The 20824-nt window shown below is 40.5% G+C and overlaps 1 protein-coding gene across 1 annotated transcript in view; it reads right to left on the bottom strand.

Annotated features, from left to right (window-relative positions):
• The window catches only part of LOC150074936 (HEAT repeat-containing protein 6), a 314697-nt gene that overhangs the window by 25571 nt on the left and 268302 nt on the right, over positions 1-20824 (bottom strand). The window contains exon 19 of the mRNA XM_090389386.1: positions 5103-5227. Within this exon, the coding sequence (XP_090245512.1) occupies positions 5103-5227 (125 nt within the window). The remainder of the gene's footprint in view (positions 1-5102; positions 5228-20824) is intronic.

Here is a 20824-nt window from a genome sequence, read left to right as displayed (position 1 = left end):
GAAGGGATAAATGAGGAAGAAAAGTTGGATCTGTGATTCTGAAGGTGGACAGTAAAGATATACTGATTGGTTGAAGCACATGGTTGGACTGGTTTGAAAGAAAGAGAGGGCTGGGAATTACAGAAGCCAATTATGAAGAACAATGTCCATGGAAGTATCTAAAGAAAAGTTGTGCAGCAGAAACAGAAGAGCGTTCTATTTCTGCTATGCATCTATGGGATAAAAAAATGTAGTAGTAATAGAAGTAGTAGTGGAAAATGATGCAAGAAAACAAGCTTATATAGCATTAGCCACACGCACGCACGCAAAAACAGTGAAAGACCCTTCCAACAATCAACCACTCACTAGCTGAAGGCAAACTTCCATATATCTATCTGCAACCATCCTTCCTCAACTTAAATTTATGCCTCCTCACGTGAGTAGTCTCAGCAAAGGGAAGAATGCCATTCACATTCAGCTTACTCAATTAAGCTTACTGAAGGCTTTCTAGATAAGAGCACCCTTTTGTTTCCTTCACCAACTGGGTTGGCCTTCTCTACACCCAACCCGGCAGATCCACATCCTTCCTAAATTGAGGTCTTCAGACCTATATATAATACTCTAAATGTGGTCTTATCATGGCTTGTACAAAGGGATAATCACCTCCTTATCCCTACTAGCAAAGTTTCTGTATATCATTGAAAAAATCCCATGAGATACTTGGCCATACATATGCACTGCTCAGAGAATTTGAATATGATGAAACTGTCTGACTGCACAATTACCTCCAGGTCTTTTTCATTTTCTATTACTCTGAGTTTTTATAGCACCCCTGGTGACTATTGCAGGAGTTACAGGTCCACAAACTAACTTGTTTCTATGCATTTCTATCCTAACCAAATTGGTTTTTAAAAATAAAATTGTTTGCATATATATATATACAGGGTGTCTCAAAAATATTGGTACAAAGTTTAGGGGAGGTAGGTAACATCTAAAGGAATGTGAATCGCATAGGAACCCATAACCGGAAACATCACCGTAAATCGGTACACCGCGCTGTTCATCAGTTCGTGAGAGGGAAAATTTCTGGTTTACTCATTCAAGCAGTAGCCACCGCATGAAGAGCATGCATCGATATAAGAACTGTGAGCTAGCAGACATACACCTAGTGTACGGATTAGCAGAGGACAGTGGACGAGCTGCTGAACGAATTTATGGAGAACGCTTCCCAGACAGACATTTACCAGACCACCGTTTGTTTGCACGTGTGCATCAAAATTTGTGCGATTATGGGTCATTTAGAGGTAACAGGAGTAGTGCAGGCAGACCACGTTCAATGCAAACTCCCGCCATGGAAGAAAGTGTGTTGAATGCCGTCCAGAATAATCCTACTACCAGCACATGTGCCGTTCCCTCTGCCTTAGGAGAGTCTCGTTGCAGTGTACAGAGTGTCTGGCACGATGATTCCTTACACCCCTTTCATCTCCAAAGGATTCAGTTACTGCTCCCCCAAGATCATATTGCACGTGTGGCTTTTGCGCAGTGGTTTCTCCAAGAAAGTGCTCAACAAGACTTGAATTTTCCAGCCTGTTTTTTTCACGGATGAGGCTTATTTCACTCGGGAAGGCTTATTCAATCAGCACAATACTCATGTGTGGGCTCACGACAACCCACACAGTGTGTGCCCCCATGTGGCACAACATCGCTTTGCAATAAATGTGTGGGCAGGTGTGGTCGGTGACTGCTTAGTTGGTCCATACCTGTTACCATCCCGCATGAACTCCGCTAAATATCAGATCTTACTTGAACAAGTTCTACAAGGGTTACTTTACGATGTTCCAGCAAATGTGAGACGCAACATTTGGTTTCAACATGACGGGGCGCCTGCCCATTATGGAAGGTGTGTTCGTGACCATTTGAACAGGCGTTTTGGGCGTCGATGGATTGGCCATGATGGACCCGTTGCCTGGCCATCACACTCACCTGATTTATCGAGCCTTGATTTCTTTCTGTGGGGCCCCTCAAATCTATCGTGTATGAATCGCCTGTGGAGACGGAAATGGATCTCGTGGCGAGACTCATCTGCGCTGCTGCTACTGTCAAAGAAACTCCAGGTGGTTCGTGTCACGCATGCATCGTGTCTCGTGGTGGAACCTTCAAGCATCTGTTGTAACATCATGAAATGCATCCATCTTGTACACCATTGTTAATATCATGTCAAATAAATGTTTGCCACTAATTATTGTCTCGTGTAATTTTGCTTCTTGTGCCTCTGCTACTATTTTCCCGTGATGTTTCCGGTTATGGGTTCCTATGCGATTCACATTCCTTTAGATGGTACCTCTTCCCCCCCCCTAAACGTTTGTACCAATATATTTGACACACACACACACACACACACACACACACACACACACACACACACATATATATATATATATATATATATATTGTGCAAAATATTTGGTTTTAAGTGAAGGTAAGTACCTAATTTGATTGCTGAGAAGGTGACAAGAGGTGTCTCCTAGCAGTGTTTTTATATTTATTGCCAAACGTTTCTTCTTGGACAGTGTAATATAATACTTTCTTTTTATTACATATTATTGCTTTTCATCCACATACTGCTATGGATGAAAAATCTTCTTTGCCCTCAATTCTGAAGCTGAATCTTCTAACTCATCTTCAGATGCCAGTGCAAAATTGGCACAAGAGGTACTGGTTAAGTCAATCAGAAAGAAAAGACCACAGGTCCTCTCTGATATGGATCCAGAACCAGTTGTCAAGTCTACAGAACCAGCTAAAAAGGCTTTAGCTGAACAGTTCAAAAAACAAACTGGTAAATGGAGCAGAAAAGGTCAAAATGAAAATGCTCCTGAATGTATTGCTAAATCTTCTAACCTAGGTAAAAAGGGCTCAAAGGAATCCTCTGACCCTCCCTTGGAACATTCAGGAAAGCAAACTGCTGACATTCCTGGTAAGAATATAGGTAAAAAATGTCCCATAGTTGTGAATTCTCGTTGTCACCATGGTGTCACACCTGAGGATAAAATTTAAAATAAGCAAGTCAACGAGAAGTTGACTCAACAAAAGATAGAAGATAGAAAGGTTGATGGCTCCCAGAATGCTTCCGTTAGTGCACAAAACACCTCATTTACTGAGGGGTTAAATTTATCTGAACCATTGGATATCACAACAGTCTTTAGCATGGTTAACAAGATTAAGAAAGCACTGGGGGAGTATTTTGTCGCTGATTCAAGCAAGATTATTAAAATTGTCTCCAACTTTATATAGGGTCTTTGGTCTGACTTAGAGGCAGTCACCACTGCTCTTTCACTGTCCGAGGCCCTTCACTTGATGATGAAAGAACACAGTTCTGAATTTCCGTCGCTAGTTTCTACTCTGGAGCAGAGACCTAAGACATTCCCTAAGCAATCTTCTGTGTCTGGAAATGTGGCCTTGTCCCGGCTGAGTGATCGTCCTGTTCCTATTCTGTCAGCAGTAGCACTGTGCCATAGTGGAGAGCAACAGTTTACATCTATTGCCGGTGGGTGCAGGACTTTGTGTGTGCATGTGTGGTATCACTAGTGACACCACACACACACACACAGTTTACTTCCACTCATTTGATAAGTTACTCTGAGATTACTGTTACCCATGTGCAGTACCTTGCATTTGTCAATGTTAAACTTCAACTGCCATTTCTCAGCCCACTGGCCTTTTTCTAAATCTTGTTGCTGTAGCATACTGTCATTACTGTTGTTAACTACCCTGCTAACCTTTGTATCAACTGCAAACTTTGACATTAAGCTTGATATACCTTCATCAATATCATTAATAAATATTGAAAACAACAATGGGCCCATCACTGAACCTTGGGTAGCTCCACTGATAACATTAGTCCACGAAGAGCAGTGCTCACTGATAACCACTTTCTGTCTTCTTCCACTTAACCATCCCTTCAGCCATAGCAGTAACGTGCCCTTAATACCGCATTACTCCACTTTGTACAGCAGTCTTTTATGTGCAACAGTATCAAAAGCCTTCCTGAAATCCAAGTATATGATATCAAAATTATTTTTTGTATCCAGTTCCTTGGTCACTGCATCATAGTAACCTATCAGATTGGTTAGACAGTATTGCCCCTTAACAAATCCATGCTGTGACTGCAGTATATTTGTTCAGCTTCAACAATTTCTCTTCCATTTTCCTTTTAGTTATCACAAAGTCATTTAGCTCTCAGTGTGCTAAATGAGTGGACTTTTGTGAAATGCTCACATGCATGTGAGCATTTCACAAAGTCCACTGTTTCAGAAATGCTGGCACCCCAGGCCCGATAGCCGATGATCATGCCTTTTTCCAGGTCTGATAGTTTGTGTGCTTTGCCCATAACATAGGCTGTTATTGTGTTCACGGATACCGAACATCAAGCCTTATATGCTTGCGGTGTGTGAACTTGACACGTGCGGTATATGATTCGCTAGGCGTGTGTGTGATGTCTGAAATGGGGGAGTGGTCATAATAATGTGACTGGACACTGTATACATAAGTACCACCTTTGAAGGAAAGGAATCATATGGCAAATAATTAGGACAACTGAAATTGAGCAGTGATTGAGCAATCGTGTATGAGGATGCTGTCAGAAAAAGTAAGTGGGGCTTGGCATTGTGTAGGTGGATATGGATATCACTGAGGTTGGAACTGAGACCATGTATGTTTGTGAAATGAATGAAGAAGCTTTTGGGAGGTTTAGATCTTTCCACAGTTTGTTCTATTAGTTTGACTACTAATAATGTATTCAGTAGTAAAGTAAAAGTATGAGGGGGAAGAAATGTTGAATGAAGTAGTTGTATGAGATAGTATCCAAAATTTACCCTAATTTGAATATCTCAATTTTAAAGAAATTTCTTTTCAAGGTGTTTAAATTTCAGCCTATTAATTACAATGAACTATATAAGATATTCCAATTTCTTCATGTTAAAATGAACCATAAGCTGAGTAATGTATGAGAAATACAAATCAATAAAATTGAGTCTGCTTTAGTGCAAAATACTTTTGCAGTGATTTTGCTTTTTATTTTAAAATTTATTTTACTCTAGAAATTAAAAATATTATCAAACTGTTACCTGGTTAATAATAGGGCATCACTAAGGTTACCTAGAGCCCAAGAAGATTTTGAACGAACGCTAAAATTTTTATCCTCCACAGCAGACACAATAACACTGCCCATGTCAATCAGAAAGGATATGTCCTAAAGTATATGCATTATTCAAACTTTGATCTGATTTTTATATTATTCTAAAAAATTATAAAATATCAAGAAAGCTTCATGCTGGAAGTAATAATTATTGTTAGAGTTCTGTAAAAGTCCTCATTATAATCCTGAATAATATGTAAATAAGCTCCAGAATACACACTTGTGTAGTCATAATACACAATAAAAAAATAGTCCTACAAAGTAGTACTATAGAAACTGGTGCTCTATGGCCAAAATAAACAATGTGCCAAAGCCAATCTGCCAATGTTCCAAAAAAAAAAAAAAAACAACCACCATCATACCAAATTTCAATGAACATTAACTGATATAATGAAACTTGCTACTACTAACTAAATAAATAAAAGTAAAATTGAAATGAACTTATACTGAATATATTAATATAAATAGATATTAATATGTTAATTTCTATGTATTTACATACATATAAATACATAGAAATTAACATAAAAACAGTACAAAACATAATAAAATCACTAAAACTGTAAATTTTGAATCTAAATGCTTCTGTACTCATCTAAATTAATATTTATAGTATTTTTTAAAGTCCACAGACATACATGTTAAACAAATTAGGTTACATTGTATTCAAAGTAAAACACACACACACACACACACACACACACACACACACACACACACACACACACACACACACACACACACACACACACACACAATGACAATCATTGGGCACTAAACATACAATAGCTACAAACAAGAAGAGAGTAAATTAGATGGGCTCCTTAAACGCACACTTGAACCAGATGAACTCAATGTTAACAAGTTGAGCTGCAATAAAAAAGGGACATAATGATTTTAAATTTGAAAAGACTTTTTTGAAATATCTCTTTCAAAAGGCCTTGTGGGAGGATGCTGTAAATTCAGTTACTCTGAAAAAGGCAGTTGGTTTTCTTAATTAATCACAGAAACCTAGTAGCTTCTATGTTACCCATTTAGAATTCATTGATGTAGCATTATCAGTTGGTTCCGCTGTATAGAATTTAAAAACTGTCTGAGAACACAGTAGTCATCTTTACAAAAGAAAAAAACCCCTCCATTCACACTTGATGGTAGTTACATCTTTAAGCAAATCCCAAATCAATACACTGTGTTCACTGCCACCTAGTGGTTCTTTTATCTGCAGATTCCTAATGCATGCATAATCACTGCTGATAATCAGATCAAGAGTATTAACTCCCTCTTGCTGCTTCTTGCCCAAAAATTTACATGTGGCTAGTCTATGAGTGACCAACCCACAAGTTCCAGTTGGAAAGTTAAATCTGGAAAGTTAAAAATCCCTCATTATAAGACATTCTGATTTACTGGCACCCTCTATTTTTCTGTACAGCTGTTTGTTGTTCTCACCAGAGTCATTAGGCCTATAACACACTCCTAATCTCATTTTTGCTTTCTTAGTGCTTATATCGCACCAAACTGACTCAAAATTGAATATTTTTGTACATCACAGTAGTATAAGATATGTAGTAGTACATGTCTTGTACTACTTCTACTATTAGGAATCATCTCTCTTAAAATATTTCCCATTATTTTGTTTAATTTAAGAATCCATCCCATATTTGTTACAAATTTTCTTTGTTTTCTTAGCCCATTCCTTGGATATGTAGCACTTTGACTGCTTCTTTGAATACATCTTTATTCTGCACTGCTTTGTTTTTCTATGAAATAAAGCTCTTGTAATTATGTACTTATTTGTTAATGTTAATTAACTATGCCCTGTGGGATCCCATTGTTATTAAGAGTTGAAGAACTACATTTAAGTTCTTCACATAACTTTTTTAAAATTGCACATTAATTGCTCTGCACATGTCCTTTTTTATACATATTCATTGCGTGGCTTGAATTAAAATTAATAATAACCTGAGTATATCTTTTTTCTATACACTTGTATAGAAACTGAATTGTGTTCTCTCTCTCTTGACCAAAACATTTTGAACTTAACAGTTTCATGTCTATTGCATGTATTCATGTGTTGAAAAAAAATTTGTGAAGCCATGTTCCTAGGTCAGAATTACATCCCTCACATACCTGAGGAATATCTGTTTAGTTTCTTGAAAAAAAAAAGATTAGTAGCCCTCATCAGCCAAAAAAAATGCATTTAGCATCAGCCAAAAAAAAAAAAAAACCCTTCCCATTTCATCCATCTGGTTACTCTAAACGTTTGTCTAGTTCAGCGTTAAGCAATCAACTACCTGCTTGCTAAAGGCAAACTTCTGCACATATTTTCTACAACTGTCTTTCCTTAATTTGAATCTATGCTCCCTCAGGTTCTTAATCTGAGCAAGCAGAAGTATCCCATCAGCATTGAACCTGCTCAAACCAAAGGCCTTTATACAGCTCAGATTGCCACACAGGTGCCTAGTCTCCAGATGCTGCAATTTGCAGAACTTAAGCCCTTCTTAGTAAGTGCACCCCCTTTGTTCCTCACCAATCTTGTTGCCCTTTGCTGTACTCATTCTAGCAACTCTACATCCTTGCTAAAATAAGGCCTCCAGACCTGTACGCAGTACTCAAAGTGTGGCCTGACCATTGCCTTATGCAAAGGTATAGTCACCTCCTTTTCTCTGCTAGCAAAATTCCTATATATCACTGACAAAACTTCATTACCTGCTCTGGCAGCTCATCTCACTGCTCAGAGAACTTCATATCTGACTGCACAATTACCCCCAGATCTTTTTCATTCTCCACCTCCCTAAGTACAGTACCACACAGTTGGTATGTTTCTCTTGGGTGCTTATGAAAGCGGTCTGTGGGACTTGGCAAAAAAAAAAAAAAATAAGGTTTTTATTCTGGTAGACAACAATCCCATTAACAATGATGGGAAAATACAGGTATGCCTATAACAACCTAACATATACTAGACATGTTAAGTATGAATACATATCATTGTATTTATAAATACAATGATATGTATTTATGAATTGTATTTATAAATGCTTTTAATATATTTGCATGTTATAGTTTAATATTTTTTGTGGTCTGTGGCCTCTTATCTCAAATATAAAATTGGCTGGGAAACTGCTACAATATAAATGAGTTCAGCAGCAATATTAAATAAAACAGATTATATTAACAAGTTAAACAATCTTATTAGACTCAATACACCATAATGAAGAAATTAAGAATAAATCCTAATCCTAATAGAAATAATTATGAAGGTTACAACATATTTATTGGATAAAGGGATTATCAATAAAAGAACTTACAATTTTACAAGAAATACTAACAATGAAGCATCTATTTTATTTGGGAACAAAAATTCACAAAAAGGCCACACTGTTAGGTCTATCATTAGCAATAAATAGAATTTTGGATAGAATTTTGCTAAATGGTTAGTAATATTTTATTACAAATGGCTTTATCACTATTTGTAATAAATTATTTTTATTAAAAATGGTTCTAAAGCTGGATATTTTAAATTTGAAGGGAATTCCCATAATTAACCCATATACCTACAGGTATATGAATTATATATGGGAAACCCATTCTTTACATTTACAGTTAATCTCTTTATGGAGGATACTGAAGACAAGGCTATTGGTCAGATCTCAACGAGACCCTCTGTATGGATCAAGTATGGGAAGAATGTATTCCTGACCACAGTTAAAGGAATTTTTTGAATGTATGAAGAGTAGACATGAAATTATTAAGTTCAAAATGGAACTAAATAGGGAAGAGAGAAATTGCTATTTTTTGATGTTTGGATGAGGGGAACAGAATAGTGTTCATGAACATGGAAAGTTAGGAATATATAAGTGTGATACTAGTTTCTCCTTAGTTTTTTCCAAAAACAAATAGAGAAATAAACTGAATGTAGAATCAGATTTAAGGATAAAATTGTCTTCATATGCTCCTCACATAAAGCTGCAATGTGATATTAAACAACATCATTATTCATATTAGTTCTCTTCTTAGTTTTTAAAAGTTATTGTTCTTTAATATGTGTTTATATTTTTGGGCCACAAAAAAGGTACTAGAAAAAACTGGTGTCCAGCTATATATAAAGTTTGGAAACCACTACCATAAGCAAAGGAATAGGTGAGAAAACAAAGGATTTGTAATAAATATAGGTTGTATGTAATGTTTAAACTAATCAATGAGATAGGAAATTTTTTTTGAATAGTGTTTTCTACTACCCTAGGAGAAGTAGAAGGCACATGGTCTACAAAAACGTGTGATTGCAGAAATATGTATGCCAGTGAGACAAGGTTCGAAACATGAATAGCAGGATTCTGAAAAAATTTAAAGGGCAATACTAAGAATTCAGAGTAAATATTTGTGCAGATGAATGCCCTAATGCTTTTAATTAAAATAATTCCTAAATACAAGGTATGGCAATTAAATAATGAGACTAGCATGCTGTCACTACACACCAAGTGACACCTATGAAATAAAGGCACAGCAGTTGACTAAAGCAGGGTACACTGTATAGCTATGCAAGTGGTTTGGAATGCGATATTTATGAATGTTTAACATTAATTTTTTGCAATTAATGTTCCTATTTTCGATTTTGTTGAGACTTGATACTTGGGATAAAAACTCGTAAAGCGAGAATTGCCTGTATAATGAGCAATTGTGCAGAGAAATAGAGTGGGGCAGTAAATCAGAATGTCTTATAATGGGGGATTTTAACTTTCCAGATATTGACTGGAACTTGTGGTTTGGTCACTCGCACATTAGCAAGACTTTTGTGGATTTATTAGATGACTGTTTTCTACAGCAATATGTTCGAGAGGCAACCAGAGGGGGTAATACTCTTGATCTGATTATCAGCAGTGATTATTCATGCATTAAGAATTTACAGATAAAGGAACCACTAGGTGGCAGTGATCACAGTGTACTGATGTGGGATTTACTTAAAGATTTAACTACCATCAGAGGTAAAGGAAAGGGTTTTTGCTTTCGTAAAGGTGACTACAGTGGTCTTAGAGATTTTTTAAATGCTATGCAGTGGAACCAACTGACGATGTTATTAACAGCAAATTCTAAATGGAAAGCATTCACAGAATTAATCTTGGAAGCTAATGGGCTTTTCATGCCAACTAAGAAATACTGTTCTAAGTTTAGGCCCAAATGGCTGTCAGATGAACTAATGAGACTTGTGTTGTTGTTATTTTTGTTTTTAGGAGCATTAGCAACTAAGGCCATATTGCTCCGGGGATATGCGGTAGTCATTCCTTGACCTTTCCACATCCTCCGTATTTGGTGGTCACGGGCTCGAACCCCGGTCTAATCAAGAAGCGTGTGCTATGCACTGCTGCTCCTGCCCACCTGGCTACAGAGGGGCGTCCTAAAAATCAAATAACAACATAACAGCTATGGAGGTGCCAATGAGACTTGTGGGAGAGAAGAAAAATGTATGGGATACATATAAAGTATCAGGTGACAAAGAAGTCTATGGCAGGTATAAACTACTCTGTAACCAAGTCACAAAGGAGGTTAGGCAGGCGAAGGCAGATTACGAGAAATATTTGGCAAAAGGATGCAAAGTAAAATAGCAAAGAGTTCTTTACTTGATGATGGTATATCAAGCTTAATGTCCAAGTTTGCAGACGATACGAAGGTTGGCAGGGTTATTAAGGACACTAATGACAGTAGGCTGCTGCAACAGGATCTAGAAAAGTTGAGCAGATGGGCTGAGAGGTGGCAAATAAAGTTTAACTTTGACAAACGTAAAGTACTACATATGGGAAGCAGTAACCCCAGAGTAACATATCAACTCTGTGGTACAACACTGACAGTGGTAGAGAACGAAAAGGACCTGGTGGTAATTGTGCAGGCAGATATGAAGTTTTCTGAGCAGTGAAGATGGTCTGCAAGAGTAGCTCATGGTGTTTTGTCAGTGATATAGAGGAATAAGGAGGTGATTATCCCCTTGTATAAGACAATGGTCAGACCACACCTTGAGTACTGAATGCAGGTCTGGGGCCTCATTTTAAGAACAATGTAGAGTTGTTGGAACGAGTACAGAGAAGGGCAACAAGATTAGTGAATGGAACAAAGGATTGCTCTTACAAAGAAAGGCTTAAGTTTTGCAAATTACAGTGTCTGGAGACTAGGCGCGTGCGAGGTGATCTGATTGAGGTGCATAAAGCTTTGAATGGTTTGAGCATGCTCAATGCTGATGGGATTCTTCCTCTTGCTCAGAATAATCACCTGAGAGGGCATAAATTCAAACTGAGGAAAGACAGATGTAGGATAGATGTGCGGAAGTTTGCATTTAGCCAGTGGATAGTTGGTTGGTGGAACAGACTTCCATCCTTTGTTGTGGAAATTGATAGCCTAAATAAATTTAAGGCTCAGCTGGACAGGTATTTCGAACGAATGGAGGGGTGAAGTGGAAGGGGTTTTTTTTTTTATTTTTTATATTTGGCTGATGCTGCATAAGCTTGCTTTCTTGCATCATATGCCTCTACTAATACTAATATGGCTCACCCATATTTCATCCTCTATCACAATTTTGCTTGGAAAGTTTTCACTTTGTGTAGTGTACTGGTGAAAATGCTGGAAGCGGACCACCGGGTCATAACCTACAAGATAACAAGAGTCCTAACAAGAACACCACTAGCCAAGCAGATGATAAACAGATACGCTATCACCAGTGCCAACTGGGAGCTCTTCAGAAACCTACTGAATGAAGCGGTGGAACACAATCCAGGAAGTTTAGACCCGCAAGCCGACCCGGAGGTACGGCAAGATAAGACAACTAAAATAATCATAGATACAAGCAACGAAGCTATCAAAAAGAAGAACCCGAAACCTGGAGCCAACCCCTGGTGGACTCTGGAAATCAGTGCCCTCTGCTAAGTCGTAACCAAAAGAAGAAAGGAGTTTCAAAGAGCACGCAGTACGTGGCCAGAAGCCGAAGTCCTCAGGCAACATTATAGGGAAGCCAGAAACCGATACACGGACAGCATCTGAAAAAGTAAGGAACGAACTTGGGAACGCTTAGTGACAACAACTGGAAATAATGACCCTTGGGGAACAGTCTACAGGGTTATTACCAACAAACTCCCTAGGGGGGAGGTAGTGACTACCACACGAACCCCACAAGGTCAAATGACAACAACTTGGGAACAAACGGTGGACAACATCTTGAATGCCATATTCAAGGAACCGGTGGTCCCAACTCTACCAGGAACAAAATCATCTCTGTCAAGAAAACCGGAACTACAATACACAAATCATGACGCCCCTCCCCCCTTCACCATGGAGGAGCTCAGTACTGCTGCCACCCGGATAAGAAAGAGAAAATGTCCTGGCCTAGACATAATAGAACCCAAAATACTTAAAAAAGTAATAGAATATACACCACAACTTCTATTGACCCTGTTCAACAGATGCCTAGATGTAGGGAAATTCCCAACAAAATGGAAAACGGCCAACATCAAACTTATCATCAAGAGTCCAACTAAGAAATCAGAGTGCCCGAAATCCTACAGGCCCATCGCACTTCTTTTAGTAGTTAGCAAATTATTTGAAAAGCTACTGCACAAACGAATCCTCCAACACTACGAAGCAGTTGGCCTCCTAGCTGGGAATCAGTTTGGATTTAAACCGGGATCCTTCACAACAGACGCCCTCAGAAACCTAATTAACAAGGTCAAAGAATGTAACAACAAATATTTCCTTGTAATATCGATTGACTTTGCCGGGGCGTTCGACTCACTCTGGTGGCTGAGCGTCTTGGGCAGATTCAGGGAAGGTAAAGTACCCGTCAACCTCTATAAAGTCATAGAAACCTATCTCTCACAAAGAAAAATTGAGATAAACACTCCATACAAAAATATCACAAGAACAGTACACAGAGGATGTCCACAGGGGTCTGTATTGGGCCCACTCCTCAGGAACTTGGTATCTGATGAGTTCTTGAGAATGGACCTAGGTGCAGTGGGGGTGCAGGCCTTCGCAGGTGACCTGATTTTGACAGTGCAAGCAAACTCCAGAGCCAAATTGGAAATCCTAGCTAATCAGGCCCTGCAGATACTCCAACAGTGGGCCAAGAAGAATTTCTTAACAATTTCACTGACAAAGACATTGTCGGTGCTGCTCAAAGGAATCCTGCAACTGAGACGACCACCCCAGATTAAGATTGATGGGACAACTATCAAGTTTGCTGGTCAACTAAAACACTTGGGTGTCATACTAGACAATAACTTATCCTTCCACCCACATCTCAAATTCCTAAGACAAAAGATCAGAAACTACTCTGCCATGGTAGCTAGCGTCACAAGGCAAGACTGGGGTCTCAAAAAGCGTACCCTAGCCTTATACTACAAGACAACCTTCCTCCCAATAATTACATATGCTTCAGCAATCTGGTATGACAAAACTGCCTTGGTCGTAAATAAGAGAACCATGGATGCAATTCAACGCACCATCCTCCTCACTACCACCCGCGCTTGAGTAACCCAGCGCTTCAAGTGATAGCAGCAGTACTTCCACTTGATCTTGAAATCGCAAGAACAGGACACCTCTACTACTTATCTAAGGGAATAATCACCACTTTCCTGGAATTTACAATAGACCCAACAAACAACCATAAGGTAGAAAAGATCCAGCTTCAGTCTCACCTGCTGCAGGTGTGGCAGGACAGGTGGGAAGAAACAACCAAAGGAGCAATCACCCACAAGTTCTTGCCGCAACTTGAAAAAATCTATCCAAAATCGCCTACTTGGTTCTTTCCGGGGTTTGCAAACAACATACTTGCTAACTGGACACGGCCCCTTTAATGCAAAGTTAATGGACTTCGCCCTTGTAGAGGACCCATGCTGTACATGTGGAGAGATAGAAACCTGGAAACACCTCATGTACGACTGTCCGCAATACGAGGATCTCAGGTGCATTATAATCACGAGTATAAGATACCTCCCCAGGGGGCAAGAGTTTCACCTACTGGATTCAGAGGAGGAATACAGAGCCCTAACCAACTTTGCTCAAGAACTCTTCTCAAGAAGGAGAACGTTAAATGCAATACACCAGGAGTGAAGATGACCAACCAGATAACAAATCAAAACATCCTTTCAGACACACCCCAGAATGATAATTATGTGGAAGCTACTAGCTGTCTACCAAGAAACCCTGCCTATGTACCAACAAATATGAGACCTAAGTGAAACTGACAAATATACTAACTGAAGATAGAGAACCAAAAAAAAAAAAAAAAAAAAGAGAGACATTCAACTTTGACGGAACACTGTCCCACGAGCGACTCTGCTACCGGACATGATCTTATGACTACACTATGACTGGTGCAGCCTCACTGCCATGTAGCCAAATGGCAATCTGTACCAGCTCCCTTGCCTGGTACCTTTTTTCCTATCCCTGGCAGGGGGAGAGGAGGAGGAGGAGATGGTCTTCCTGTTTCCTCCCTCCCCTACCACCCCATATATTTCGCCTGGTGAGGCATGGGCATGCCTTACTGACCACCTGGGGTTGCCTTCCCTATCGACCCCCACACGTCTGTCTTTCCCTCCAGTCTTTAGTCTCTTCCCCCTACTCTGACAAATACGCCAGCATAAACCCCACACAACTAATCAAAATTAACGATTTCTAAACTGAAAACTGAACCATATTAACCTCTCCTGGCTTTTCTAAACTTAAGTGCCCCTGTTTTTTTTTTTTTTTAAGGTCCTAGCCACCGAAATCTCAGGAAATTAGGTGGCAGGACCTGCCAGAGTACATATAAGCTACTGGGTTCCTGGTCTGGCTCCACGGGGCGTAAGTGGGACAACGTTGGGCCCCAGTTGGGGTTTAGCGGCTAAACGACCAGAAGAACAACGGTACACGACACTAAACGATCCAAGACCCACACACTTTTAAATCTCTGGCATTTAGAGTGTACTGTAATAAACCACAATGTAAACTACGCGGAGATGGGGGAAACCCCTGGTGCCGCTTGACCCTAAAAACACTTACACTTACTTCCAGACATATGGGGCCACTTTCTTACTCACATGTGCTGTTCATCGCTCCATGAAAATCTGTCTGGATTATGCGTTTTAAGTTTAGTATGCTAACTAAATTGTGTACTCAAGGATTTACCTACATCAGTGGATCACAGTGGTGAGATTTCTTTTCAGTTTTATTGGGTGAGATAGTGTATTTCATTCAATTCGGTTTTGATTCAATGCTGGCAACAATGTGTCAGCTCACCATGGCGGCATTGTTCTAGCATTGGAGAGAGTGGCATTCCAGTCATTTCCCTGCCACCACGGTTGAACTGCACTCTTGACTGGGGAGGTTGACCCCCTGTGTTATATATTGAATCACAATTTGACAGAAAGCTTATGAGAACTAGAACCTGTAGATAGTGTCTGCTAATTAAAATGTTTAATCTAAATTTTAAGCATTCATATTTCAGTTAATTAATATTTGAAACCAACAGTGGGCTTAATGTTGATTAAGCACAACCGAACCCAGTGATATTCTGCTTAAGGCAACACGTTACTTAAGCTCCTGACAAGGTCAAGTGGCGACAGGGTTAGTGATTGTTCCTCCCCCTCCCACCCACTGCTGCAACTTTCTCCTCTGGTCATCGAATGGAAGAAGTTCACTATCACTACAGTTACTGAACAATGATTTCTAAATTTCTAATGTGCTTCCCCCCCACCCCTGTGGAACCTAAAATGTTAAAGACGCGATTGATAACCATGCACCATAGACAGAAATAACAACACTATCGTATTTGTTGACCCCAAACCTACTACAGGTATCCCAGCTCCCTCGGTGAACTTTTAAATCTGGTGTTCTCCCCCTCCCCCCCTCTTCAGTGACCTGTGGGAGTGAGCCGAAACTTTGACATGCCATATCTCGGCTTGGACTACGAACTTGTAGTCAACACCATTTGCAATCTTGTGAAACATTTTCCACAACGGTACGCATTACATTCGTTTATCTGGAATAGCTCGGTAATCCAAATTTTGGTGCAAGATGCCACAAAATACTGATAGCAACACCGCCCAAATAAACACTGCTCCGCAGGAAACAGCAAGCAGTACTCTATAGGAAACTGTGCAGTTTGAGTATACAGAGGAAATGAACCCAGCATCCAAGTGGAAAAATAATAAAAAACAGGTCGTCGAACAGAGCGACAGAGAGACAAGAAGCCAGCAAGGGACAAGAGGAAGTCAGAACATCCTCTGCTCTCAAGCAGAAAATACTGACAATGTAAAGCAGAACGAAAACATAGAATCACTAGATCCGACTCTCCCAGAGGTACTGGAAAAGACCCTATCCCTCAGAACAATATTAGAGAACCTCCTTAAAGATACCAGCAACAGAATAACTACTGGACTTCGAGGAAAAATAGTATCCATCTGGACAAAGCTGGAGACAGTCCTACTCCAAATCAACCTAGAGTGCAAAACAGCTAAAGTGAAACTGGAGGCGCTCCAATCCATGCGAGCAGCCCAAATGCCACAGTGCGCTCCCTCGTATGCGGCTGAGGACCCGACCGATTGCTGACACAACTGCAACTACAGCAATAAAACACAGGACCCTCCTGCCAACACCACATTTGGTAATACTGCGCCCGACCTCCACAGACGAAAACAGTACCAGCAAGCAGGTCAAAAATCTGGTGGTCACAACTTCAGACCACTTCAGATATACCAAAAATAAAATCGGTAAGGAAGACCCGAAATGTAGGGATTATTACTGAGACTCAAACAAAAGAGGATGCAACAAAAATCCTACAAAATGAGAAAATTCAAACACTCAGACTTGAAGCCCTACCCCCTAGATGCAAAGGACCTAGCATAAGGATATATAACCTTGACAATGATCTGACACCAACTGCTCTCCTGGAGGAGCTGTATCACAGAAACCTCCAGCACGCACATCCGGAAGAAGAACCTGCCAACTTGATCATTCCCAAGTTCAAGACAAAAGCCAGAACAGGAAATACTTACCAGTGGGTCGTAGAGTTGTCACCAGCAGCCTAGGGCACGCTTAGCCAGACCGACGGAGTGTTTATAAACTGGGGCAGCCACCGCTTTAGGGAGCACGTAGCTGTCCCTAAGTGTTTCCGATGTTGCCGGTTTGGGCATACCACTCATACCTGTGCCCAAACCCAACCCACTTGTGGCCACTGTGCAGAACATGCCACGACTTCAACATGTGTCCGAATAAAGACAAGTCGCTGACCTGTGTAAATTGAAAATTCCATAAGCTACCAGCAGAGCACTCAATTAGGGACAGCGAATGTCCAGTGTATTGTAAAGCGAAAAGCACTTTCCAAATGAGACTAGATTATGGCCACACGCCCTAAATCCTATAACATCAACAAGGTAAAATTCATACAACTGAACGCACAACAGTCCAAAATAGTAGCGGTGCAGCTCACAAAGAAGGTGAACGAGGCAAATCTCGACATATTCCTCATCCAGGAGCCACATGCATATCGCAAGGAGGTTGGGGTTAACCCCTGGCCTATAAGATAGTGCAGGATACCAGAGAAACACCCTGGGCCTGCATATTGATTCGGAATCCAAATATAACAGCAACAAAACTAACCAACTACTGCACATCTTGGGCTGCATGTGCCCATATTATCACGTCCCTGGGTGAATTTTATGCGGTATCGCTATACTGTTACCCAAGTGAAGATATACTACCAGTATCCCGATATCTGAGGAGCCTCCAGACAGACTTTCCAAACAGTAAGATTGTCGTGGGAGAGGATGTGAATTGCAGGTCCCTGGCATGGTTTAGCAAGACCACGGATAGACGTGGAGTACAGAATGGGCAACGACTTGAAGGTTACTTAGCGAATAGTCTGTACGCAGTCCTCAACCGACCAAACAACCTAGCAAAATTCTCTAGTTCGATGGGAGAGGCCACAATCGATGTCTCTCTGGCTACTAGATCCCTCGCTGGCCACCTAACATCGTGGACCGCCCAAGAAAGCTGGACCACGTTGGACCACAGGGCCATCGCGTTTGAGCTCCAATGCTCCCTTAGTTGACACGAAGCAGCGAGGCAGGCACAGTCAAGATATGCCATAGAGAGGCAGATTGGCCACTCTTTCAAGCCACACTGACCACAGCAGCCTAATCGCTGAACATCATTGGACTCAGCCCGGATCAGCACCAGTTGACGGTCGCTGGTCTCATCACCGAAGCTGCTAGCATTAGCATTAGCAGAGGCATACGAAGCAAGAAAGCAAGCTTATTCAGCATCAGCCAAAAAAAAAAAAAAAAAAAAAAAAACAACCACTACTCCCATTTCACCCCTCCGTTCGTTCGAAATACCTGTCCAGCTGAGCCTTAAATTTGTTTAGGCTATCAACTTCAACAACAAGCGATGGGAGTCTATTCCACAAACCAACTGCCCGCTGGCTAAAGGCAAATTTCCGCACATCTATCCGACATCCGTCCTTCCTCAATTTGAATTTATGCCCTCTCAGGTGATTATTCTGAGCAAGAGGAAGAATCCCATCGGCACTGAGCATGCTCAAGCCATTCAAAGCCTTATACACCTCTATCAGATCACCTCGCCGATGCCTAGTCTCCAGGCTCTGTAATTTGCAAAACTTAAGCCTTTCTTCGTAAGAGCAACCCTTTGTTCCATTCACTAATCTTGTTGCCCTTCTCTGTACTCGTTCCAGCAGCTCTACATCCTTCTTGAAATGAGGCCTCCAGACCTGTATACAGTACTCAAGGTGTGGCCTGACCAATGCCTTATACAAGGAAATAATCACATCCCTGTCCCTGCTAGAAAAATTCCTGTATATCATTGACAAGACACCATGAGCTACTCTTGCAGCTCGTCTGCACTGCTCAGAGAACTTCATATCTGCCTGCACAATTACCCCCAGGTCCTTTTCATTCTATACCACTGTCAGCGTAGTACCACAGAGTTGATACGTTGATCTGGGGTTACTGTTTCCCATATGTAGTACTTTACATTTGTCAATGTTAAACTTCATTTGCCACCTCTCAGCCCATCTGCTCAACCTTTCCAGATCCTGTTGCAGCAGCATAGTATCAGTAGTGTCCTTAACAACCCTGCCAACTTGGTATCGTCTGCAAACTTGGACATTAAGCTTGATACACCATCATCAATATCATTTATAAATACAGAAAACAACAATGGACCCAACACTGAACCCTGAGGAACTCCACTAATAACATTAGTCCACGTTGAGCAGTGTCCATTGATTACCACTCTCTGTCTTCTGCCACTCAACCATCCCTTTATCCATAGCAGCAATTTGCCTCCAATGCCACACTTCTCCAATTTGTGCAGCAGTCTTCCATGCGCAACAGTATCAAAAGCCTTTCTAAGATCCAAATATATAATATCAAAGTTATTCCCTGCATCCAGTTCTTTTGTGACTACATCATAGTATCCAATCAAATTGATCAGACAAGACCTGCCCTTAACAAAACCATGCTGTGTCTGAGCTATAACTGAATTCTTGTCCAGATGATCCTGCAGTGCTTCTTTAACCAGTGCCTCCATTAATTTTCCTGGAACCGAAGTTAAACTAACAGGTCTATAATTACTTGTGTCAGCCTTTGATCCTCCTTTGTGAATTGGGGTTACATTTGCACATCTCCAGTCCATAGGTACCTCCCCTGAGTCCAAAGAAGCTCTCATAACCATGGCTAGGGGTTTGCTTACTTCCTTTGCTGCCTCCTTTAATATAACTGGATAGATCCCATCCACCCCGGGTGCCTTTTTTATGTTTATCCTCAACAATTTCTCCTCCACTTTCCTCTCAGTTATTAGAAAATAATCTAGCTCACTGCCAATGTTTACTTCACCTACGACATTCCCCTTCCTGAATAACTCCTCATGTGTGAATGTAGATGCAAAATACTCGTTTAGATTGTTAGCCACCTGAGCTGAATCCTCAACTGTTGAACCATCAACATCCTGTGGACCAATCTGATTCATCCCTTTCCTTCTTGAGTTTAAATAGGTAAAGAACTCTTTTCTGTTTTTCTTTGCATCCTTTGCCAAGGATTTCTCATAATCTGCCTTTGCCTGCCTAATCTCCTTTGTGACTTGGTTACAGACCAACTTATATCTATCATAGGCTTCCATGTCACCCATTAATTTGTATGTATCCCATGCATTTTTCTTCTCTGCCATATGTCTCATTAGTTCATCTGACAACCATTTAGGCCTGAACCTTGAACAATATTTCTTGGTTGGTATGTAAAGCCTGGTAGCTTCCAAGATTAGTTCCTTGAATGCTTCCCATTTTGAATTTGCTGTTGGTAACATCATCAGTTGGTCCCACTGTAAAGAATTTAAATACTGTCTCAGACCATCATAGTCCCCTTTACGAAAGCAAAAACCCTTCCCTTTACCTCTGATGGTAGTTACCTCCTTGAGTAAATCCCACTTCAGCACACTGTGATCACTGCCACCCAGTGGTTCCTTTATCTGCAGATTCCTAATGCATGAAGAATCACTACTGATAATCAGATCAAGAGTATTCCTCCCTCTAGTTGCCTCCCGAACATGCTGGTGTAGAAAACAATCATCCAATAAATCCACAAAAGCCTTGCTAGTGTGTGAGTGACCTAACACCTCTAT

This window comes from Mastigoproctus giganteus, unplaced genomic scaffold (assembly GCF_048544385.1).
Source record: "Mastigoproctus giganteus isolate SK-2022 unplaced genomic scaffold, ASM4854438v1 scaffold_15, whole genome shotgun sequence".
NCBI classification, from domain to species: domain Eukaryota; kingdom Metazoa; phylum Arthropoda; class Arachnida; order Uropygi; family Thelyphonidae; genus Mastigoproctus; species Mastigoproctus giganteus.
The sequence above is the reverse complement of the archived record's forward strand: the minus strand, read 5'-3'. Positions and strand labels throughout refer to the sequence as shown.